At 47.4% G+C, this 26,275-nt stretch overlaps 1 protein-coding gene across 2 annotated transcripts in view; it reads right to left on the bottom strand.

The window, feature by feature from the left end:
- rptor (regulatory associated protein of MTOR, complex 1) overlaps positions 1-26,275 on the bottom strand; it is a 505,194-nt gene that overhangs the window by 8,656 nt on the left and 470,263 nt on the right. For both annotated transcript variants that reach the window (XM_070857808.1, XM_070857809.1), the window contains 4 exons: positions 24,077-24,183; positions 21,282-21,409; positions 18,734-18,820; positions 18,197-18,313 (listed from right to left, as the gene is read on the bottom strand). In XM_070857808.1, coding sequence (XP_070713909.1) covers positions 18,197-18,313; positions 18,734-18,820; positions 21,282-21,409; positions 24,077-24,183 — 439 coding nt within the window. The remainder of the gene's footprint in view (positions 1-18,196; positions 18,314-18,733; positions 18,821-21,281; positions 21,410-24,076; positions 24,184-26,275) is intronic.

The raw sequence follows: 26,275 nt of genomic DNA, 5'->3' as shown, positions 1-26,275 counted from the left end.
GGGGGAGAAGAGAAGATTGGGGGGGGAGAAGAGAAGAAGATTGGGGGGGGAAGAGAAGAAGATTGGGGGGGGGAAGAGAAGAAGATGGGGGGGGAAGAGAAGAAGATTGGGGGGGGGAAGAGAAGAAGATTGGGGGGGAAGAGAAGAAGATTGGGGGGGGAAGAGAAGAAGATTGGGGGGGGGAAGAGAAGTAGATTGGGGGGGGGGGGAGAGAAGATTGGGGGGGGGAGAGAAGATTGGGGGGGGAGAGAAGATTGGGGGGGGGGAGAGAAGATTGGGGGGGGGAGAGAAGATTGGGGGGGGAGAGAAGATTGGGGGGGGAGAGAAGATTGGGGGGGGAGAGAAGATTGGGGGGGGAGAGAAGATTGGGGGGGGAGAGAAGATTGGGGGGGGAGAGAAGATTGGGGGGGGAGAGAAGATTGGGGGGGAGAGAAGATTGGGGGGGGAGAGAAGATTGGGGGGGGAGAGAAGATTGGGGGGGGAGAGAAGATTGGGGGGGGAGAGAAGATTGGGGGGGGAGAGAAGATTGGGGGGGGGAAGAGAAGAAGATTGGGGGGGGAAGAGAAGATTGGGGGGGAGAGAAGATTGGGGGGGAAGAGAAGATTGGGGGGGAAGAGAAGATTGGGGGGGAAGAGAAGATTGGGGGGGGAAGAGAAGATTGGGGGGGGGAAGAGAAGATTGGGGGGGAAGAGAAGATTGGGGGGGGGAAGAGAAGATTGGGGGGGGGAAGAGAAGATTGGGGGGGAAGAGAAGATTGGGGGGGAAGAGAAGACTGGGGGGGAAGAGAAGAAGATTGGGGGGGAAAGAGAAGATTGGGGGGGAAGGAGAAGATTGGGTGGGGGAAGAGAAGAAGATTGGGGGGGGGAAGAGAAGTAGATTGGGGGGGAGAGAAGTTTTTTGGGGGGAAAGAGAAGATTGGGGGGGGAAAAGAGAAGATGGGGGGGGGAACATAGAAACATAGAAACATAGAAAATAGGTGCAGGAGCAGGCCATTCAGCCCTTCTAGCCTGCACCGCCATTCAATGAGTTCATGGCTGAACATGAAACTTCAGTACCCACTTCCTGCTTTCACGCCATACCCCTTGATCCCCCGAGTAGTAAGGACTTCATCTAACTCCCTTTTGAATATATTTAGTGAATTGGCCTCAACTACTTTCTGTGGTAGAGAATTCCACAGGTTCACCACTCTCTGGGTGAAGAAGTTTCTCATTATCTCGGTCCTAAATGGCTTACCCCTTGTCCTTAGACTGTGACCCCTGGTTCTTTGTGTCCTCCTTAGTGAATACTGAACCAAAGTACTTGTTCAATTGGAAAGAGAAGATGGGGGGGGAAAGAGAAGATTGGGGGGAGGGGAAAGAGAAGATTGGGGGGGAGGGGAAAGAGAAGATGGGGGGGGGAAGAGAAGTAGATAGGGGGGGGAGAGAGAAGATTGGGGGGGGGGGAAGAGAAGATTGGGGGGGGAAGAGAAGAAGATTGGGGGGGGAAGAGAAGAAGATTGGGGGGGAAGAGAAGAAGATTGGGGGGGGGGAAGAGAAGAAGATTGGGGGGGGGAAGAGAAGAAGATTGGGGGGGGGGAAGAGAAGAAGATTGGGGGGGAAGAGAAGAAGATTTGGGGGGGAAGAGAAGTAGATTGGGGGGGGGAGAAAAGTTTTTTTTGGGGGAAAGAGAAAATTGGGGGGGAAAGAGAAGATTGGGGGGGAAGAGAAGAAGATTGGGGGGGGAGAGAGAAGTTTTGGGGGGGGGAGAAGAGAAGATTGGGGGGGGAGAGAAGATTGGGGGGGGAGGAAGAGAAGAAGTTTGGGGGGGGGAGAGAGAAGATTGGGGGGGGGAGAGAGAAGATTGGGGGGGGGAGAGAGAAGATTGGGGGGGGAAGAGAGAAGATTGGGGGGGGAAGAGAAGATTGGGGGGGGAAGAGAAGATTGGGTGGGGAAGAGAAGATTGGGGGGGAAGAGAAGATTGGGGGGGGAAGAGAAGATTGGGGGGAAGAGAAGATTGGGGGGGGAAGAGAAGATTGGGGGGGGAAGAGAAGATTGGGGGGGGAAGAGAAGATTGGGGGGGGAAGAGAAGATTGGGGGGGAAGAGAAGATTGGGGGGGAAGAGAAGATTGGGGGGGGAAGAGAAGATTGGGGGGGGAGAAGAGAAGATTGGGGGGGGGAGAAGAGAAGATTGGGGGGGGAAGAGAAGAAGATTGGGGGGGGAAGAGAAGAAGATTGGGGGGGAAGAGAAGAAGATTGGGGGGGGGAGAGAAGAAGATTGGGGGGGAAGAGAAGAAGATTGGGGGGGGAAGAGAAGAAGATTGGGGGGGAAGAGAAGAAGATTGGGGGGGGAAGAGAAGTAGATTGGGGGGGGGGGAAGAGAAGAAGATTGGGGGGGAAGAGAAGAAGATTGGGGGGGGAAGAGAAGAAGATTGGGGGGGGAAGAGAAGAAGATTGGGGGGGGAAGAGAAGTAGATTGGGGGGGGGGGAGAAGTTTTTTTGGGGGGAAAGAGAAGATTGGGGGGGGGAAAGAGAAGATGGGGGGGAAAGAGAAGATGGGGGGAAGAGAAGATGGGGGGGAGGGGAAAGAGAAGATTGGGGGGGGAGGGGAAAGAGAAGATGGGGGGGAAGAGAAGTAGATAGGGGGGGAAAGAGACGATTGGGGGGGGGGAAAGGGGACGATGGGGGGGGGGAAAGAGACGATTGGGGGGGGGAAAGAGACGATTGGGGGGGAGGAAGAGACGATTGGGGGGAGGAAGAGACGATTGGGGGGGGGGGGGAAAGAGACGTTGGGGGGGGAAAGAGACGATTGGGGGGGGGAAGAGACGATTGGGGGGGAAGAGACGATTGGGGGGGAAGAGACGATTGGGGGGAAGAGACGATTGGGGGGGGAAGAGACGATTGGGGGGAAGAGACGATTGGGGGGGAAGAGACGATTGGGGGGGAAGAGACGATTGGGGGGGGAAGAGACGATTGGGGGGGAAGAGACGATTGGGGGGGAAGAGACGATTGGGGGGGGAAAGAGACGATTGGGGGGGGAAGAGACGATTGGGGGGGAAGAGACGATTGGGGGGAAGAGACGATTGGGGGGGAAAGAGACGATTGGGGGGGAAGAGAAGATTGGGGGGGAAGAGAAGATTGGGGGGGAAGAGAAGATTGGGGGGGGGGAAGAGAAGATTGGGGGGGGAAGAGAAGATTGGGGGGGAAGAGAAGATTGGGGGGGAAGAGAAGACTGGGGGGGAAGAGAAGAAGATTGGGGGGGAAAGAGAAGATTGGGGGGGAAGGAGAAGATTGGGTGGGGGAAGAGAAGAAGATTGGGGGGGGGAAGAGAAGTAGATTGGGGGGGAGAGAAGTTTTTTGGGGGGAAAGAGAAGATTGGGGGGGGAAAAGAGAAGATGGGGGGGGGAACATAGAAACATAGAAACATAGAAAATAGGTGCAGGAGCAGGCCATTCAGCCCTTCTAGCCTGCACCGCCATTCAATGAGTTCATGGCTGAACATGAAACTTCAGTACCCACTTCCTGCTTTCACGCCATACCCCTTGATCCCCCGAGTAGTAAGGACTTCATCTAACTCCCTTTTGAATATATTTAGTGAATTGGCCTCAACTACTTTCTGTGGTAGAGAATTCCACAGGTTCACCACTCTCTGGGTGAAGAAGTTTCTCATTATCTCGGTCCTAAATGGCTTACCCTTGTCCTTAGACTGTGACCCCTGGTTCTTTGTGTCCTCCTTAGTGAATACTGAACCAAAGTACTTGTTCAATTGGAAAGAGAAGATGGGGGGGGAAAGAGAAGATTGGGGGGGAGGGGAAAGAGAAGATTGGGGGGAGGGGAAAGAGAAGATTGGGGGGGAGGGGAAAGAGAAGATGGGGGGGGGAAGAGAAGTAGATAGGGGGGGGAGAGAGAAGATTGGGGGGGGGGGAAGAGAAGATTGGGGGGGGAAGAGAAGAAGATTGGGGGGGAAGAGAAGAAGATTGGGGGGAAGAGAAGAAGATTGGGGGGGGAAGAGAAGAAGATTGGGGGGGAAGAGAAGAAGATTTGGGGGGGAAGAGAAGTAGATTGGGGGGGGGAGAAAAGTTTTTTTTGGGGGAAAGAGAAAATTGGGGGGGAAAGAGAAGATTGGGGGGGAAGAGAAGAAGATTGGGGGGGAGAGAGAAGTTTTGGGGGGGGAGAAGAGAAGATTGGGGGGGGAGAGAAGATTGGGGGGGGAGGAAGAGAAGAAGTTTGGGGGGGGAGAGAGAAGATTGGGGGGGGGAGAGAGAAGATTGGGGGGGGAAGAGAGAAGATTGGGGGGGGAAGAGAAGATTGGGGGGGAAGAGAAGATTGGGGGGGAAGAGAAGATTGGGGGGAAGAGAAGATTGGGGGGGAAGAGAAGATTGGGGGGGGAAGAGAAGATTGGGGGGGGAAGAGAAGATTGGGGGGGAAGAGAAGATTGGGGGGGAAGAGAAGATTGGGGGGGGAAGAGAAGATTGGGGGGGGAGAAGAGAAGATTGGGGGGGGGAGAAGAGAAGATTGGGGGGGGAAGAGAAGAAGATTGGGGGGGAAGAGAAGAAGATTGGGGGGGAAGAGAAGAAGATTGGGGGGGGGAGAGAAGAAGATTGGGGGGGAAGAGAAGAAGATTGGGGGGGGAAGAGAAGAAGATTGGGGGGAAGAGAAGAAGATTGGGGGGGGAAGAGAAGTAGTTTGGGGGGGGGGGAAGAGAAGAAGATTGGGGGGGAAGAGAAGAAGATTGGGGGGGGAAGAGAAGAAGATTGGGGGGGGAAGAGAAGAAGATTGGGGGGGGAAGAGAAGTAGATTGGGGGGGGGAGAGAAGTTTTTTTGGGGGGAAAGAGAAGATTGGGGGGGGGAAAGAGAAGATGGGGGGGAAAGAGAAGATGGGGGGGAAGAGAAGATGGGGGGGGAGGGGAAAGAGAAGATTGGGGGGGGAGGGGAAAGAGAAGATGGGGGGGAAGAGAAGTAGATAGGGGGGGAAAGAGACGATTGGGGGGGGGGGGGAAAGAGACGATTGGGGGGGAAGAGACGATTGGGGGGGAAAGAGACGATTGGGGGGGAGGAAGAGACGATTGGGGGGGAGGAAGAGACGATTGGGGGGGAGGAAGAGACGATTGGGGGGGGGGAAAGAGACGATTGGGGGGGGGAAGAGACGATTGGGGGGGAAGAGACGATTGGGGGGGGAAGAGACGATTGGGGGGAAGAGACGATTGGGGGGGGGAAGAGACGATTGGGGGGGAAGAGACGATTGGGGGGGAAGAGACGATTGGGGGGGGAAGAGACGATTGGGGGGGAAGAGACGATTGGGGGGAAAGAGACGATTGGGGGGGGAAAGAGACGATTGGGGGGGGAAGAGACGATTGGGGGGGAAGAGACGATTGGGGGGGAAAGAGACGATTGGGGGGAAAGAGACGATTGGGGGGGAAAGAGACGATTGGGGGGGGAAGAGACGATTGGGGGGGAGGAAGAGACGATTGGGGGGGAGGAAGAGACGATTGGGGGGGGGAAGAGACGATTGGGGGGGGGGGGAAAGAGACGATTGGGGGGGAAGAGACGATTGGGGGGGGGGGAAGAGACAATTGGGGGGGGGGGGAAGAGACGATTGGGGGGGGGAAGAGACGATTGGGGGGGGGGAAGAGACGATTGGGGGGGGGGAAGAGACGATTGGGGGGGGAAGAGACGATTGGGGGGGGGGGGAAGAGACAATTGGGGGGGGTGGAAAAGAGACGAAGATTGGGGTGGAAAGAGACGAAGATTGGGGGGGGGGAAGAGAAGAAGATTGGGGGGGGAAGAGAAGAAGATTGGGGGGGAAGAGAAGAAGATTGGGCGGGGGGGGGGGTCGGGAGAAGAGAAGATGGGTGGGGGGGAAAGAGAAGATGATTGGGGGGAGGAAGAGAAGATTGGGGGGGGGGGAAGAGAAGATTGGGGGGGGGGGAAGAGAAGATTGGGGGGGGGGGAAGAGAAGATTGGGGGGGGGGGAAGAGAAGATTGGGGGGGGGGGAAGAGAAGATTGGGGGGGGGAGAGAATAAGATTGGGGGGGGAGAGAAGAAGATTGGGGGGGGGGAGAGAAGAAGATTGGGGGGGGAAGAGAAGATGATGATTGGGGGGGGTGAAGAGAAGATGATTGGGGGGGGTCGGTAGAAGAGTAGATGGGGGGGGGGAAGAGGAGAGAGAGGAAGATGGGGGGGGGGTCGGGAGAAGAGAAGATGGGGGGGGGAAGAGGAGAGAGGGGAAGATGGGGGGGGGGGGAAGAGGAGAGAGAGGAAGATGGGGGGGGGGGAAGAGGAGAGAGGGGAAGATGGGGGGGGGGCGGAGAGAGAAGACGAAGAGGAAGCCGGGCCCCGCAAGCAGCCGATGCCGGGCTGTTGCCGACTCTTCGGGTGGGGCCCGCCCCCAGCGAGAGGCCGGGCGGGCGGGCCCCGCCGCCAAGGTAAGATGCGCAGGCCACTTGGCCGGGGATAGGGGCGATGTCGCCCCGGAGACAGGACGCCGGCAGCTGCCGGCACTGTTTTTGGCGCCAGGCTGTAGCTCCGCCCCCAGCAGCTCCTGCTGCACAGCACCGAGGTTGAACTGGGCCTACATCTATCTGAGAATCGCGAGGTAAGTATTCAGCGCAATTTTTGTTTTATAAATTAGGCAGGCCTCTCCGACGTGCGCCGTTCTAGCGGGTGGCTGAAACTTGACCCCAAAGTGAGCAATGTAGTCGCCAAAGCCATTGTCTGCCAAGAGACTAGTCTTGGCATTTCTCTGATTTCTAGGATCTAGTTAACATAGATATGATACTCCCATGTGTTTTTTTTTTAAAACAATGGTAAGCAGTTTGTATAATACAGTAGAAAAATAAAACCCCATGCATCAGACTAAATAAGGGTCAAGAGTACACAGCCAGTGTAAGATCTTACTACAAGGATATAAGAAATAGGAGCAGGAGTAGGCCATAAGGCCCCTCGACCCTGCTCCGCCATTCAATAAGACCATGGCTGATCTGATCGTGGACTTAGCTCCGCTTCCCCGCCCACTCCCCATAATCTCTTATTGTTTAAGAAACTGCCTATTTCGGTCTTAAATTTATTTAATGTCCCAGCATCCACAGCTCTCTGAGGCAGCGAATTTCACAGGTTCACAACCCTCAGAGAAGAAATTTTACCTCATCTCAGTTCTAAATGGGCGGCCCCTTATCCTAAGATCGTGCCCTCTAGTTCTAGTCTCACCCACCAGTGGAAACATCCTCTCTGCATCTCCCTTGTAGAGCCCCCTCTCAATCTTATACATTTCTCTAAGATCACCTCTCATTCTTCTGAATTCCAATGAGTCGAGGCCCATCCTACTCAACCTTTCTTCATAAGTCAATCCCCTCATCCCTGGGATCAACCTAGTGAACCTTCTCTGAACTGCCTCCACAGCAAGTATATCCTTTCGTAAATATGGAAACCAAAACTGCACGCAGTATTCCAGGTGTGGCCTCACCAATACCTTGTATAACTGTAGCAAGACTTCCATTTATACTACATCCCCTTTGCAATAAAGGCCAAGATACCATTGGCCTTCCTGATCACTTGCTGTACTTGCATACTAAACTTTTGTGTTTCATGCACTAGTACCCCAAGGTCCCGCTGTACTGCAGCACTTTGCAATCTTTCTCCATTTAAATAATAACTTGCTCTTTGATTTTTTCTGCCAAAGTGCATGACCTCACACTTTCCAACATTATACTGCATCTGCCAAATTTTTGCCCACTCACTTAGCCTGCCTATGTCCTCCTGCAGCCTCTTTATGTCCTCCTCACACATTGCCCTTCCTTCCATCTTTCTATCGTCAGCAAACTTGGCTACGTTACACTCAGTCCCCTCTTCCAAGTCATTAATATAGATTGTAAATAGTTGGGGTCCCAGCACTGATCCCTGCGGCACCCCACTCGTTACTGATTGCCAACCAGAGAATGAACCATTTATCCCGACTCTCTGTTTTCTGTTTGCCAGCCGATCTTCTATCCATGCTAATATATTAACCCCAACCCCGTGAACTTTTATCTTGTGCAGTAACCTTTTGTGTGGCACCTTGTCTATCTATCTAGCTAAGGGAATATTCCAGGCTGCTCAGCTTCTTGTGAAACTGTTCCACTTGTTAAGCAAGTTAAGCATGACCTGGACTGTTGTCTTGTCTCTTTAAAAAAAAAAAATGGGATCTGGTTTTGTACATAAAAACATCTTTGCTGAAGTACATATTGACTCAATTCGAGCACGAACCCCAAGGATAACAAAACTCTGGCGCTGTCACTTCTCCATCCTACTGAACGAGTTTTCCATCACTAGATGATGAAAGATGACGACTTTTGACTTGAGAAGTTGTTGCTTCATTGTGTATTTCAACACTTTGAGCTTTTTGCCCTTCCGTACAGACCCCGCTTCAATCTGCGACAGAGTACGCTTGATACCAAGTCATTCGAAAGAATCGGTTGCAGGAAAACCATTTGGCATTCTTGTGCCAAATCCTGGATTTATGAAAAGATATCAATTCTGAACTTGAAACATTCTTTAGTCAAGGAATCCAGAGATCACGTCAGAAATAGTTGCCTGAAGAGGGAAACGATCCCAGAATGATTAGAACATAAGAAATAGGAGCAGGAGTAGGCCATTGGCCCCTCGATTCTGACCTGCCATTCAATAAGATCATGGCTGATCTGATCATGGGCTCAACATTTCCCTGCCCTCTCCCCATAACCCTCGACTCCCTTGTCATTCAAAAATCTGTCTATCTCCACCTTAAATATATTCAATGGCCCAGCCTCCACAGCTCTCTGGGGCGGAGAATTCCACAGATTCACAGCCCACAGAGAAGAAATTTCTCATCACAGTTCTAAATGGGCAGCCCCTTATTCTTGAACCATGCCCCCGAGTTCTAGATTCCCCCATGATCAGAACTGATGTAAAGCCAGAGAGAGAGAATGGAGGGCCTCCATGTGGAGCACCGTATAAAAGAACGTATTAGCTTCATTGTGCCAGGTGATCTTTCTCCCTCAAAGAGAATAAAATAAATAACAAAATGGAGCCCTGATATTCTTCACCTCATGTGACTCTTCCACTGCTGTAAGAGATGTTTCTGAAGCGAGAGTGTTGGTTTTTATGACAATTCCCATGTTATCGTGTCATTTTAGGTTAACATATTGGAAAGTGTACGTGGATGTGTTGGGTGTATTTCACGCTTTTAAGTTTGTTTACTGTTTAGGGATTACTGCTGTCAGTATACGTGAGGAAAAGATCAAGGTTACTGCAGGAATGACATGAGCAAAGGCAAAAATCATTAGGTTTACAATCGGTTTAGAGCATCGTTATGGAAATGGAAAAGGACAAGCAACAGTAAAACGTGAAAATACTCAAATGGAGGGGGGCTAATTTCAGTGGGGAACTGGCCCATGTGGATTGGAATCAAAGAATGCAGGTAAAAACGGTAAATGAGCAATGGGAGGCTTTCAAACAAGAGAGAGTTCAGGTGCAGGCTAGACGCATTCCCACGAGAGGGAAAGGAAGAACATCCAAAGCTAGAGCTCTCTGAATGACTAAAGATCTACCCAGGAAAAGTACAGCAGAGGAGAGAGGCCGAGAGAGCGAGGGAGAGAGGCAGAGAGAGGCGAGAGCGAGAGAGTAAAGCTCTCTCCTCTAACAGGCTTGAAAAACAACCTCAACAGCAGTGTGAGATCTTCCACGGCCTGTAATTTGCAGACAGTGGCAAAGCAAAGGCGTTCGCCACAGGCCCCGAAAAAAGCTGCCGACAAATATCTCACGATCTCTGTGGCAAGAGGTTTGGCTTTTCCGATGTTTAGCTGAGATCAGTGCAGTTTAGTGGGAATTCCACAGCGTGAGCTGCTGTGACATCAACAAGCTGTCTAAGCAGCCAATCACAATGCAGAATTCTCAGAGTCAGTGAACCAGGAGGTGAAGAAGTTTCTTTGATTCTGACTTTTTAAAAATGTTAGGCGGCAAAACAAAGATTGGGGCTTTCACATGGGGAAAAGATAAACCTGAAATAAAAAGGTACAAACTTAAAAAATAAATTATTAAAAAAAAGTTTAAAATTTGGAATTTTCATTATAATGGAGAAATTTAACACTTCACAAAATTAAAATGAGTTTCTCAGAGCCACAACGTTTGTTCAGCAGTCAATACGCTGTTAAAACCCCAGTTATACCAAATCCAACACGGTCTAACTTTTAACAAGGTATTTAACAGCGATATTACCGCAGAAAAGCTGAAGTTTTCATCAGTTTTATAAATTTCCCTGATTGCCAACTATGGGGCAGGGGGACACAGCGCAGCCAGTGTTGTAGCAGTGATTGACTTCAGGGTTTCTGCGTTAGGATATGCATGTGCTAAATCCTGAAGTTGCGGTCAGTTTCGAGTGTAAGAATAAAAGTGTTTATTGATGATAAAATTGATTGTGTGTATGTATAAATGTTAAAAAATTAGATTATACGAAAAGACAGTTTTGAAAGAGACAAAATGGAAGCTCAGATTTCCAGCATGTTGTTTGTGTATTGTTTTAATTGGAAAGCCATTAACCTAATCAAGGGATGGCACCGGATCCTCCAGACAGACATGTGTGAGGGAGAGCCAATAAAGAACTGCCCTGGAACCAAGATCCAATCCTGAGGCTTCCTGAGAAACAAGGCCATAAGAGGTATAAAAACTCAAGCCAAAGATTGCTCTCACTCTTTTCGTAAGCACACGGCAAAAGCAGTACCTTCCTCTACAGACCAAGAAGCAGGCCGTGTGCTTTGCCAGAGGGAAGGGAAGTATACCGTTTTTATTGTAACCTCACTGTATCTGTTGTAACTAAGTCGATCCGTAGGATAGCTGACAACTGCTGATAGATGTGCATGTGTGTGTGTTTAGTAAACTATTCCAAATTGTTTTAAAAGAATCCGTCTTGCTGTCAATTTAATGCCAGAGATTTAGAAATCTTACAAATTGGGGGCTCGTCCGGGATCTGGCGAGACAGCTTTTGATTCTTTTGAACAATTGGAAATTTTGGGAGTTGAAATTCTAAACTATGTTGCGAAGTATAAACTGTAAACGGTTAAACGGATCGGGAGAGTCGCATCTTAAGAAGCAGTCGTCTCGATAGTTGTAACTGGTTAAGTGGGGACCCACCAGTAGTTAAATTCAAAAGACACAGGATGAAGGGATCGGTCATGAACAGAAAGCCAACAAAAAGAAATGTTGACATAGAAGAGTTACAGGCACAGGCACCGTACTTCCGTAAGGGCCAACATGCGTCCTTTGGGGAGCTCGTGGCATTTATCCAGGAGAAAGTAGATCAGGGAGAGCTAAGGCCAAAACGGGCAAACGTTTCTTGACATTCGCCGCATTTTATTGTGCCCGGAGGGATGAGGAATTAATGAGGCAGGACGCCAAAGTGATCCAAAATTTAAAAGAAGAAAGGGCAAGAGAGATACAGGATTTAAAAGAATTGCAAGTAAAAGAGATTCAGCTAAAAGCGAGAGAGATTCAGAGTATAAAACAATAAAAGGAAGGCGGCCTCCAACTTGTGAAGCAGTTAAAAGAGGGAGAAATACAGCATTTAAGACAAGAAATTGGCCAATTAAACCACAGTGTTAGGCAATTAGAAAGAGGGGCTGAACAGGCAGCTTCATTGCTACAACAACAAAGCCTCTCAAATTTAAATACCACAGCAGCCGTCGTTGAACCAAATGAAAACAAATTAAGAGTTAAAAAATATATAAATGGGAAAAATTGGGGCTCCAACAAGAGATAGAAGATGCTAGGGGAGCATTAAGGGAAGTAATTAAGAAGCCACATAGGGAGGCAGATCACTCCCAGTGCCAACTAGATATAGCGAGGCTAAAAAGTAAGTTAGGGGAGCAGCAGGCCCTGGTATCCGCAGTAACACGGGGTGCCATAACAGAGCCAGTAGAAGGGGACAAGGGGGAGATAGACTGGGAAGAGGAAGGTAGTCAATATAATTCCCAGGGTGGTGGTGTAGGATGGGATACCTTGGAGACACAAGAGCCAATCATAGCCATAGTAACCACTTCATTACGACATAATACGCACGATCACATCACCAGTAATCATACCAACTCACGGCCCATATCTGGTGCTGGCGCCATGGCGTGTAGCCATGAGTTGGGGCCCATTAATGATGGGGACGACCCACTGGAAGTTAATAGGAGGTGGGCAAATTTCAGGAGGGGTCACCCCGAGTTGGAAGAGAGAGACTTAACACGTCCTCCTCTTGGCCTGTTCCACTTCCCTAAAAGATAATCTGCCAGACGCAGTCCTCCAGCCTGGCACAGTGGCCGATGTATTCATGTCCGAGATCCTACACCATTTAGGGATCCAAAACTTGAACATAGTGGCTCTGCTTAATCAGACCAAGCAGTGCCCAGAAGAGAGCCATAGAGCCTTCAGTAATCGCCTATACGATATTTATCAACGTACCCAGAACCAGGCACCCGCAAATGCTACAATAGAAAAGAATCAGGAACAATTTAAATCGGTGTACCTGACCCAACTCCACTCTTTAGTTAAAACCAACCTGGGCATAGCCATGAGGCCCACCAATCAGTGGACAGATATAGAGACCAGCGCTCAATAGCCTGGTAGATGGTAAAAGACCAGTTAAAGGTGAAGTCACCACCCACTGCAAATAAACCAGTATCAATGGAGGAGGGATCTCGAAACTACCCCTTTAAGGGACAGTGCTTTAATTGTAAGAAGGTAGGCCACCGAGCAAAAGACTGCAGCAGACCCAGACCGGCACCGAACCATGATACAACGCATAGATACCTCCCGAGGGACAAACCCAAACCCTCTGGGATGGAACAACAATTGGCTCAATTACTAACCCTTCTAAAGAAGGACGAATCCAAGCTCTCTGGGACAGATTAACGATTGGACCAGTTGATAACCCTCATACAAACCCAAATTGTCACGGGGAGGGGATGCAAAATCATTTACCGGTGCACACAATCGCCGATGCACACTCATTAGAGAGACCCATTCAAGAATCGACCCTATGGCAGGGTTCGGCCCCCAGAGATTGGGCGGAAGAGGGGTTCCGACATGATGGTAGCGGGAGACCAGTAGTCCTAGTTGTCTTAAAAGGGGGCAGGCAGCAGATTATGCTTATCGATACTGGCTTAGCCGTTACCATCATCCACACCCCATACCTTGAACGCCATACAGAGCAGACAAAGGTTGTATGACCCTTAAAGGGTTTAACAGTGATACAACCAGCGCATATACAGGGAAGGCCACTGAACTTCAGTTGGGAGGCCTCACCTGTAAGGTCCCAGTGCCGATGCTGATGACCACCCCCGACGGAAGGGGAATTGTAGGGACTGATATGTTGGATCAGTATGGCGCGGTGATAAATTATAATCAGGACTGTGTTTGGATGGGATTGAGAGATAAGGCAGGAGTGATAAAAATTTCAAATGCTCATTCGGTTTTTGCTATTAAAAAGCCCTCTGAGTATGACCCTCCGGGGAGCGAAAATGAAGCTGTGGCAAAACTAATTCAGGAACACCTCGCGGTGTTTGCCACTGACCGTGGAAAAATGGCAGGCGAGAAATCTACTGAGGGACCCCCCCCCCCTCCCACTCACTCACTAAACAGTACCCCATCCTAAGGGAGAGTCACCCTTACATCCGAGACACCATAAAATCCCTAGCCGAGCAGGGTGTTCTTAGGATAGGCACTTTCACGACCAATTCACCCACATGGCCAGTTAAAAAGCCTGATAGCAGCTGGCGAATGACTATTGATTACAGAAAGTTAAATTCTGTAACATCAGCCTGCTCACCGGTAGTAAGAGAAACTCCCACCATATTATCTCAAATTCCTGCTGGTTCCAAGTACTTCTCGACCCTTGATATCGCCAATGGATTCTGGAGTATCCCTGTTAAGAGGGAAGACTAGTACAAATTTGTGTTCACATTTGAGGACCAGAGCTACACCTGGACATGCCTGCCTCAGGGGTTCCACAATGCCCCCACAATATTCCACAAAAGAATGGCTGCAATTTTAAAAGACTTTTCCCACCTAACCTACTTGCTGCAGTACGTAAACGACCCACTGCTGGCAACCAACAGCATGGAGGAGCAACTATCCCTTTTGCACGAACTTTTGACATTGTTGGCTCAGGCAGGACTAAAGGTGAACTAAAGGCACAATTACTAAAAGAACGGGTCACCTTTCAAGGAGTGTCCATTTCTCCAGAGGGTTCATCCCCCAACTCTCACCAGGTGGAGATAATACAGCGACTGCCATTTCCCACTTCCAAAACAGCCCTATGATCATTCTTGGGTTTGGTGGTGTACCAAAGGAACTTTATCCCATGCTTTGCAGAGTGTGCAAAGCCCCTGTATGATTTAATAAAACTGCAGGGTGATGACATACGCCCGGCATGGACTGATGCTCACACCTAGTCCGTGGCTAAAATAAAAACTGCAGTGATGCAGGCCGCATGTCTGATCCCTCCTGATCCCACGCAGCCCGTCCATTTGGAGGTCGGGGCCACATGTCCAGCTGTAGAACAAAGCCTCACTGCAGTTCTGTGCCGAACGCGAGCTGATCGATTACAGCCCATTGCATATACGTCTCGAATCCTGCAGGGGGCAGAAAAGACGTATACCGCATGCGAGCGCCACCTACTGGCCGTATTCTGGTCGGTACACCACTTTACCATTATTACTGGGTTACAGACTACAATCCCCCACAGCAGACACACACCTCTGAAACTACCGATGAAACCTGGAGATTCACTAGTTTCCTCGCAGCACCTCAGCAAGTGAACATTGGAGGATATGGAAGGAGACAATGATACCATTTCCAAACCCACCACATTGCTGCCATAATTTCTGATCTATGATGGGGACCAGCATGAATGTCTGTACCCCTGATTAACTTTGAGACCCATCCTGTACAGAAAGATCCCATACAGGGTGCCCCAGATGTCTATATCAATGGGTCCTCCTAACACATTGAAGGATCCCCACCACCGGGTATGCTGTGGTATTGCCAGAAAGAACCCTCCAGCAAAGATGCAACAGACAGTCTTCACAATATGCAGAAATCGCCACACTTTTAACTGCTGTGAAGGAAACCTCAGATAGACCCGTGAATATTTGGTCCGATAGTGCTTATGCTATAAACACCATGTTCTCCTTGCCCCTGTACCACAAAAATGACTATCGTACGATAGACGGGAAGGCCCTGGTTACGCCTGCTCTGGTCATACCTTAAACAGCGATCCCAGCCCTGCTTCATAGGAAAGTTAGCAGCCCACAGAAAAGGGGGTCCACATAGTGAGGGAAATTCCAGAGCACACAGAGCAGCCAAGGATGCTGCGACTGATGGGGAGATAGAGGATATAGTTGTGGAGCCCTGCAATGCTGTTAGCAAGGCCTCCCCAACAGATCACCTAGATTTAAAATCCCTGCAGCAGCAATACTGGTCATATGCTGTTGTAAGCACCTGACACGAGGAAGGCAGACCCCTTCCTCATCCAACAACCTGGGCTCCCAATACCATACTAGCCACTGCCCCTGACTCAGATGAGCAGTTGTTGATGTTCAAAAGAAATCCAAATTGCCTGCCCGGTGATGTGTGTTCCACCAGAGGTGGGTCAGGAACTGTTTTCCCTCTTTCACTCCACAGCAGGGCACTATTCGGCCCTGGTAATTTTCTATAAAGATAGCATCCACAGCTTGGTGGCCTTCCATGAGGGAAACAATCAACCAATACGTGGCAAGATGCCTACCTTGTCTGCAACACAATCCTCCCACATGCACTAACCGAGCCTTGCTTCAAAGCACACCCCCCACCTCAAGGGCCATGGACTCACCTCCAGATAGACTTCATTGGGCCACTTCCACAGGCGCAAGGCAATTTTCAGCATGCCCTAGTGGTGGTGGATCAATTCACTAAATGGATCGAAGCATTCGCCTGCCGCTCCAACACCGCAATCACTGCAGCCAAAACACTATTGAATCATGTGTTTTGTAGGTGGGGAGTACCAGTACAAGTGGACAGCGATCAAGGTTCACACTTTACCGGTAAAATTTTTACCCACCTGCAGGAAATGTTGGGGATAAAACACAAATTACATATTGTTCACCACCCCCAGTCATCCGGAGGGGTCGAAAGGGGGAACAGGACCCTCATGTTAATGTTAAAAAAAATTGTGCGCAGACCACCCCACTCAATGGGATAACATGCTGCCAATGTGCTTAATGGCAATGAGGTCCACACCTCATAGAACAACAGGGGTTTCCCCATATCAGGCCATGACGGGGAGGCTCATGAGAATGCCGGGCCAGCTAACACTAACAGGGATGAGTCCCCTGACAATGAAAACATGTAGTTCCAAGTGGTAGATCACACCGATCAGATCAATCGATTTGCGGACACCAAATTGGGGAAGTCAAGAAGACAAATTAAAAGGTACTTTGACAAGAAAGTACGTGCCTTTGAATACGAGGTGGGAGACTCAGTAATGATTCCAAATTATGTGAAAAAGAAGCTGCCTTTGAGCCCAGGTGGTAGGGACCGCATACGATTATAGACCGATTGAACCCCGCGGTTTATTTGATTCAGTTACTGGGGATAAAGGGCATTAAGTACAAGAAGTGGTTTCACATTAATCAGTTAAAAACTGCCAAAGAGTAAATACTGCACTGATCTTGTTTCCCACAGACCATGTTATGGATCCTCACGGTTGTCAGGATGATACCGGCCACGACCGAAGTCAAGGGAAGATGGAGAAGGGGGAGCTGCAGCATAACTCACGAACATCATCAATCATCAACATGCTCTGAGAAGCGACGGTGCACTGAAGATACGGGAAGGGGAGAGCCTCTGCTAGAGATGTTATTGTACTATAGTCAATCCCCTACGTGTGGCAGACACCTTACGAGGTGGAGACCAAGTCAGGCCATGCACTTTTCTCCAAGTTTAAAACTCATTATACAGAGGTCATCCACCTCACAGAAACATAAACAGCAGAGCTATCAGAACCCTCTCATGTTTATGATATGTGAGCCCTGGGGAGATAAACCATATAAGGAGTCAATAAGCATATTTCCCTCTCAAGGTGGGGCATTTGTAAGAATAAAAGTGTTGATTGGTGATAAAATTAATTCTGTGTATGTATAAATGTTAAAAAATGAGATTACACGAAGACAGTTTGAGAGAGACAAAATGGAAGCTCAGATTTCCAGCATGTTGTTTGTATATTGTCTTAATTGGAAAGCCATTAACCTAATCAAGGGATGGCGCCGGGTCCTCCAGACAGACATGTGTGAGGGAGAGCCAATAAGGAACTGCCCTGGAACTAAGATCCAATCCTGAGGCTTCCTGAGAAACAAGGCCGTAAGAGGTATAAAAACTCAAGCCAAAGATTGCACTCTCTCTTTTCGTAAGCACACGGCAAAAGCAGGACCTCCCTCTACAGACCAAGAAGCAGGCCGTGTGCTTTGCCAGAGGGAAGGGAAGTATACCGTTTTTATTGTAACCTCACTGTATCTGTTGTAATTAAGTCGATCCGTAGGATAGCTGACCACTGCTGATAGATGTGCATGTGTGTATGTTTAATAAACTATTCCAAATTGTTTTAAAAGAATCCGTCTTGCTGTCAATTCAATGCCAGAGATTTAGAAATCTCACACAAGGGGTAATAATGGCAAACGCTGCTAGTTCGCTGCGATTACCCATGGCAAATTTCGAGCCCTCATGTCCAAGGGGGGGTCATTCTTTATGGCTTGAATAAGATTGCTAAATTGTGGGCCGATCAGAAGGGACTGGGTTGAAATTGCCCTACATGCAGAATTCAGTTAGCCGAGAATGATTTGAGTTTCATTACACTACAACTGGAACTCAGCTCCAAAGGGAAGAGCATGCCCTAGACTACACTGGCACTCAGTCTTCAGATGATACTGTCCTGTTTGATGAGTCAGTCAGAAGACCTATGATTATGACAGAAGCACAGAGAGTGGAAATATCAGATTTTTTTTTTTTGATTTAGGGACTTGGGCTTTGCAATCAGGGTAATTCGAGGTTCGGTCAGAATTGTTGCTGACGCTACCATGGTCTATGAATATTTATTCTCCACGAAAGCAAAATGGATAAAGCTCCAACACCCATCAATTCTCCTGGTATCAACATGAAAATAGTATTTGCTGTGCTGACCATTTGAGCTCACTTACCAAGCAAACAGATTAGCCTGGGGATGAAAGTCCAGCGCCGTCAGTCCTTTTACAGTCTGAATTACATTCACTGACTCTGGCATCCGTGGGTCGAAGAACCGAACATCTCCATTCACACTTAATAATTGAACAGGGGAGAGCATGTGAAGTTAGCACAAATGACTCTATGAGTAAGACTGCATACAAGAAACGGAATACATTACCGTTGATAAGAAAGTGCGACAACTAGAATGACGCTAATATTTCACTAACTTTACCATTCAATAAATGATTTATAACTGAGCTTCCTCTGTGAAACACTACGCTGCAGCAAAATTAAATTAAAAAGCAAAGATCTTACCACTCTTGATGAATATGACAATTTTAAAAAACTGAAGAATTCTTTACTTAATTGACCAGCCTTGTGCCAAAATAAATAATTCACACCATATTACAAACATAAAACCCATTATGAATGCAATTATATATACACACGTGATGTTCAAAGAGTTAATTCATCTCTAAATAAACAGTATAGCAATGCCGGTTTTGCCTTACCTCACAGTGATGATATTTCCTTCAGGAGATTTCTGTAGATAAGTTTTCACCACCCATGCAGTATGTTCCCTGTAAGTCATTACACGGCTGTAGAAACAAAAACCACACCAACATCTAGAGTGGCATTCCACCTTAAAGCAGAGGATAGAGCACTGGCATTCTTAAAATGTTGGGATCATCAAAGGTGGACGGGGTATGACAGCATAATGGTTATGTTACTGGACCAATAATCCAGAGACCTGGACTAATGACCCGCAGACAAGAGTTCAAATCCCACCATGGCAGTTGGGGAATTTAAATTCATTTAAATAAATTTAAAAAGCTAGTGTCAGTAATGGTGACCATGAAACTACTGGATTGTCGTGAAAACTGATCTGGTTCACTGTTCTCCTTGAGGGAAGGAAATCTGCTGTCCTTACCCAGTCTGGCCTATGTGTGACTCCAGACCCACAGCAATGTGATTGATTCTTAACTGCCCTCTGCCTAACAAGCTACTCAGTTGTATTCAAGGCGGTGGCTCACCACCACCTTCTCGAGGGCAATTAGGGATGGCCAATAAATGCTGGCCTTGCCGGCGACACCCACATCCCATGAATCCATTAAAAAAAATGTCAGTGTTAATGACTGCTAACACCTTCCACTTTTAGCACCCAGTGTTAGCATTAATTATTCTCATGTCTTAGAAGCAGGATCAAACTCCCACTAAACGTCCCAAGGTGCATCTTAAACCCAACTTCGTACTTCCTGAACCAGGGTGCTATTTTCATCTCCCATCCCGTGGCACGCCAGAGAAACTAATAGTTTACTGCTGCGTTGTGGAACTGGAATTAAATTGCCATTCAACCCTCGTACAAATGCCAGAGAAAGGGGCTGTTCTTGCGCTGTCTTCTAACTTGAATCAGAGTGGAAGAACAGTGCTCAATCTACTATGCAATTCAGTCGCAGCTGTTCAACATTAAGATTTAGAAAACCAAGTTAGTGGGATAATGAAATTCTTTTATAACCATCAATCAATTTCTAGGGAAAATTAAAAGAATTTATTGCAACCTGCAACATATGGTTTTTCAAATACAAATTTGACTTGTCACTGCCATAAGCATCAAGCCTGGCTCAGTGCCCTTTCAGGTCATGGACTGGAGCATATTATGTCGGCTGACCAGTGCAGTACTGGTTATAGGTGCTGGCTTTCAGGTTAAACTGAAGCTCCATCTGCCTGTTTAGGTGGATTAAAATGATCCCAGGATGCTATTGATAGAGGAGCTGGGGAATTCTCCCGGTATCCTGGCCAACCAACATCACCGAAACAGATTAACTGCTCGTTCATCTCAGCCTTGTGTGTAAATTGGTTGCTGCGTTTGTCTATATGACAGTCACCATACTTCAAAAATAATTAATTGGCTGTGAAGTGTTTTGGGATATCCTGAAGATGCAAAAACTCTTTTCCATCTTAAGAATTATGATTAACTTTTTTTTGTTGAAACAAGCGCTGATTATATTGTAACAGAACTGATTGCAATGTATAGAGTCGAACAAGCTGAAATCACCCGGCCTCAATTACGGTCTACTGCTTTCAATTTCATTTTCTCCACACTGCTGGACTCTGTAACTCCCTCTAAAGCCAGTTGTGTTCCTCCCAACCCCTCTTTCTGAAGTAGACTCCTGAAATTGTACTAAATGTGATTTATCTAACAGAGCAAAAGATAGAAGTTAAATAATGTATCGGCTAAAAAATATATATTTTAAGTAATGCATGCAGTTGGGTAACTTAAAACTAAATAATAGAAGATTGGAAACTCATTTCTAGCTTTGGAATGGGTAACAGAAAATATATTACAAATGACTGAATCTAAAACACAATAAAGACCTCCCGATCAAATGAATTTTCCCACAGCAATGTCCTTTTCCTAGAAGTCAGAATGTGGCTGAATCCTAATAAAATTGACTCAATTTGTCAAGCAGAAGCTGCTGACTTTTAGTTCAAATCAGCAACAGAATCAATCTATGTTCTTTAAATTTGCATTAAAATCTAAACAAAGGGGCGAACTCGAAAGAAGCAATCCCGGTTTCTGAAATCATGGGGTAAAATTTCATATCCATAAAACCGATTAGTGCGGTGCTTATATTGCAATATAGATTTCTACAGCTGGGGAAGTCCTGGCCACTATAAAACCAGACAAGTGTATTGCCGAGCGAGTCCCACAGCAGCCGGCACCATGCAAAGAGCGAGCTGGAGACATGCACACAAATTTACCCATATACAATTGTTTTCAAATAGTTCAGAAGTATGTATCTGGGCACTGTAGGGTCTCCAGTAGTCTGTACAAACCATGTGAGGTGCTCAGACCACGAATGGCCAGAAAACATTAGCTGCTCTAATCTCAGTTTCAATTGTATGTAATGATCGGGAGAGAGGCTGCCTCCAAAAACTATCGCTAGGCTGGCTTCAGTGTGCTATTGTCCGAGAACAGAAAAAGTCACATTCCCAAACACTCAGCTTTGCTGCACGGTGTGGATTGGAAGATTAAAAAATAATGCCAGTGAAACCTACCATTCATTAGGAGCCATTCTCCTATCGTAGATGCGAACTGAGCCATCACCAAGGCCACCCACGATTAGCGAACGATTAGAATCACAGGAAAGACTTGTCACACAACTGTCTGCCCCAGTTGGGATATCCTATAAAACACATACTTCGGCATAAAAAATGATGCTGACACCAAATGGAAGGAAGAAAGGACTTCCTTACATAGAACCTTCCACATTCTTGGGAAATTTCACAGGCAATTAATTACTTTGAAGCGTGGATGAGAATTTGCGCACAGCAAAGTCCCACAAATAGCAATTAAAAAAAAATTGTTCCTCAGAGAAGAAATTCCTCATTTCCGTTTGAAATTGGCGACACCTTATTCTGTGGCAAGGCCAGCATTTATCGCCCATCCTTAATTGCCCTTGAGAGGTGGTGGTGAGCTGCCTTCTTGAATCCCTGCAGTCCCGTGTGGTGAAGGTGCTCCCACAGTGCTGTTAGGGAGGGAGCTCCAGGACTTTGACCCAACAATGATGAAGAAACGGCGATATATTTCCAAGTCAGGATGGTGTGTGACTTGGAAGGAAAGGTGGCGGACAGTTGTTGCGCTGTGCTGACAGGTAATGAAGTTGTATAATGTAGCGACACACCCAAAGCCAGTGAGTGTGGCTGTCTGATGAAGGTAAACCCAATTGGCAAACATTGCCCAACTAACATTTAGGATTGTGTTGGTCAGAGCACCTTATCCCAAAGGAAATCAGAATGATAATATGGCAAAAGCAAAATATTGCGGATGCTGGAATCTGAAATAACAACAGAAAATGCTGGAAATACTCAGCGGGACAGGCAGCATCTGTAGGGAGAGAAACAGAGTTAACGTTTCAGTCAATGACCCTTCGTCAGAACTGGAAACAGTTAAGAGATGTAGCAGGTTTTTAAGCAAGTGTTGGGGTGGGGAAAGGCCCGGGGGCAGGGGGGAGTGGAGGGGGGGGGGGGGGGAGGAACAAAAGGGGAAGGTCTGTGATAGGATGGAAGGCAGAAGAGACTGAGAGACAAACGGGATGATGGTGCAAGGCAAAAGGTGGTGGTAAGGGGACAAGTTAAGAAACAAAAGATGAATCTAGATAGGGTGCAAATAGAGATGGCAGAGTCATCAACAGCTGCCGTGGGAAAGAGGAAAAAACAGAAAAAAATAGGGGCAGAGGTTATGGTCTGAAATTGTTGAACTCGATGTTGAGTCCAGAAGGCTGTAAAGTGCCCAAACGAAAGATGAGGTGCTGTTCCTCGAGCTTGATGGTAGGACAGTAAAGCAGACCGCTCCAGATGTGCTTTGATTAACCCAACTCCAAACATGGCACCAATTATAGCATTAAATCACTGTCCAACAGACCAGCAACTGAAAACTATTGTGGCTTTAAATCATTTTTCCTTCTGCTTGCCAAGGCATTCACCACCACTGGCTGTTAGAATGAGGGACATGCAGGCTGTGCACATCTGTTGCCATAGATTTACGAAGCATCAATATACTACTCGACCACACACTATTTTTCAAAAGTTTTATCGGCAGAAACTATAGTAAACCTACATCTTTGAAATCCCAAAGAACTGAAGTGAAACCAATACATGCAATGGGAACACGGCTACAAAGAGAAGATTACAAGACTGATTAACTAGGGAGAATCTGAAGCAATCGAAATAGGGGCAAGGCTTCTGCTTCCCAAAGTTAAAGTATCAGAAGTTGTATCATTCTGCAATATATTTATATGAACAATTAAAACTGACTTTTGACCTTTTACATCCCATATAGTTTCATGTTAAATGCATCTTTGTGTTACAGAATCCATAGTTGAAGGATTTCCCAAGAGACCACCCAACTGGAAGTGAAGTTGAGGCAGTCTGTTGATAGGGAAGGAGGGAGGGGAGGTAAGGGGTGGGTGGAAGGAAGGAAGGAAGGGTGGAAGGAAGGAAGGAAGGAAGGAAGGGTGGAAGGAAGGAAGGAAGGGTGGAAGGAAGGAAGGAGGGGGAAAGGGAGGGAAGGAAGGAGCGAGGGAAGAGGAAGGAAAGAAAGAAAGGAGAGTGAGTGTGTGAGGTGAGAGAGTGAGTGTGTGAGGTGAGAGTGAGTGAGGTGAGAGAGTGAATGTGTGAGGTGAGAGAGCGAGTGTGTGAGGTGAGTGAGTGTGTGAGGTGAGAGAGTGAATGTGTGAGGTGAGAGAGCGAGTGTGTGAAGTGAGTGAGTGAGTGTGAGGTGAGTGAGTGAGTGAGTGTGAGGTGAGAGAGTGAATGTGTGAGGTGACAGAGTGAATGTGTGGGTGAGAGAGTGAATGTGTGAGGTGAGAGAGTGAATGTGTGAGGTGAGAGTGTGAATGTGTGAGGTGAGAGTGTGAATGTGTGAGGTGAGAGTGTGAATGTGTGAGGTGAGAGAGTGAATGTGTGAGGTGAGAGAGTGAATGTGTGAGGTGAGTGAGTGAATGTGTGAGGTGAGGCGAGAGTGAGTGAGGTGAGAGAGTGAGCGTAAGGTAAGAACACAAAGGCAACCCAACCGGTCGATAAACTGACCACCTTAAGCAGCAATCCGAGTCACTAATAACATTGATTTTTGAAGATCCTTTAGTTGGGTATCTGCTGCACTTCTGAGTGGATGAAACATCAACCCCCGGACTCTGATGGAATAGCGCATCAAATAAAGACTGCTCAGGAACATCAGCAATTTAATAGAGAAAGCTGTGGGATACACATGTGGGATACACAAATGCATCACATAGATAGAATTCCTCATCCAGTAACTCAGAATCCAAGATTAGACTAAACATAGTCTTTACCTGTACTTTCATCTCTCGGTCCGTGTCCCAGATACGAATAATGCGAACGTCTCCCGAGGTCATTAAGAGACCAGTCTCCTGCTCCCAGTCCACCACCATCCCAGCACCTGGACAGAAAGCAAGTCCATCATATACAAACTGCACTGAAGTTTAGACCGAACTACTACACATTTTTTTGCAGCCACCAACTCCGAAACAGAATCAAGTTCTGCTCCGTTCAGCCTGGTATTAACTTTCTAGTCTTTAAATGTGGTGTTCTGTGAAGTCTGACGACCTGAAGCTGCAAGCATTCGATCTTTTAATAAAAATGTGACAGCCATTTCATTAAAAACTTAACCTCTGCTTAAAAGATGGTTTTAATATAAATATGTATTTTTGAACAAACTCAATTCTTCAGTTAAAAAAATAAAACATTAATTTTCTTGGACTCTCATCACTACATATTTGCATTGTGTATAGCTTCGATATGTTGCAAGGACAATGATCCACGACACACTTTAAACCAAGGAACAGTTCCAGAAACATGCATTTCACAACTCAAGTTGTTCTGTAATCTATTTGGTTTGCTGTATTTCCTTACACTACTGTTCATCGGTGAGGCCACACCTGGAATTCTGCGTGCAGTTTTGGTTTCCATATTTATGAAAGGATATACTTGCTTTGGAGGCAGTTCAGAGAAGGTTCACTAGGTTGATTCCGGGGATGAGGGGTTGACTTATGAGGAAAGGGTGAGTAGGTTGGGCCTCTACTCATTGAAATTCAGAAGAATGGGAGGTGATCTTATCGAAACATACAAGATTATGAGGGGGCTCGACAAGGTGGATGCAGAGAGGATGTTTCCACTGATGGGGGAGACTAGAGCTGGAGGGCACGATCTTAGAATAAGGGGCTGCCTATTTAAAACAGAGATAGAAACATAGAATAGGTGCAGGAGTAGACCATTCGGCCCTTCGAGCCTGCACCACCATTCAAGATCATGACTGATCATTCACCTCAGTACCCCTTCCCTGCTTTCTCTCCATATCCCTTGATCTCTCTAGCCATATGTAACTCCCTCTTGAATATATCCAATGAACTGGCATCAACAACTCTGCGGCAGGGAATTCCACAGGTTAACAACTCTCTGAGTGAAGAAGTTTCTCCTCATCTCAGTCCTAAATGGCTTACCCCTTATCCGAAGACTGTGTCCCCTGGTTCTGGACTTCCCCAACATCGGGAACATTCTTCCTGCATCTAACCTGTCCAGTCCCATCAGAATTTTATATGCTTCTATGAGATCCCCTCTCATCCTTCTAAACTCCAGTGAATACAGGCCCAGTCGATCCAGTCTCTCCTCATATGTCAGTCCTGCCATCCCGGGAATCAATCTGGTGAACCTTCGCTGCACTCCCTCAATAGCAAGAACATCCTTCCTCAGATTAGGAGACCAAAACTGAACACAATAATTCCAGGTGAGGCCTCACCAAGGCCCTGTACAACTGCAGTAAGACCTCCCTGCTCCTATACTCGAATCCCCTAGCTATGAAGGCCAACATACCATTTGTCTTCTTCACCGCCTGCTGTACCTGCATGCCAACTTTCAATGACTGATGTACCATGACACCCAGGTCGCGTTGCACCTTCACTTTTCCTAATCTGCCACCATTCAGATAATATTCTGCCTTTGTGTTTTTGCCACTAAAGTGGATAACTTCATATTTATCCACATTATACTGCACCTGCCACGCGTTTGCCCACTCACCTAACCTGTCCCAAGTCCCCCTGCAGCCTTTTAGTGTCCTCCTCACAGCTCACACTGCCACCCAGCTTAGTGTCATCTGCAAACTTGGAGATATTACACTCAATCCCCTAATCCAAATCATTAATGTATATTGTAAATAGCTGGGGTCCCAGCACTGAACCCTACGGCACCCCACTAGTCACTGCCTGTCATTCTGAAAAATACCCCTTTATCCCGACTCTCTGCTTCCTGTCTGCAAACTAGTTCTCTATCCACGTCAGTATATTACCCCCAATACCATGTGCTTTAATTTTGCACACCAATCTCTTGTGTGGGACCTTGTTAAAAGCCTTTTGAAAGTCCAAATACACCACATCCGCTGGTTCTCCTTTGTCCACTCTACCAGTTACATCCTCAAAAAATTCTATAAGATTTGTCAAGCAGGATTTCCCTTTCATAAATCCATGCTGACTTGGACC

This window comes from Pristiophorus japonicus, chromosome 16 (genome assembly GCF_044704955.1).
Source record: "Pristiophorus japonicus isolate sPriJap1 chromosome 16, sPriJap1.hap1, whole genome shotgun sequence".
NCBI lineage: Eukaryota > Metazoa > Chordata > Chondrichthyes > Pristiophoridae > Pristiophorus > Pristiophorus japonicus.
This window is presented reverse-complemented; position numbering and strand designations above follow the sequence as displayed.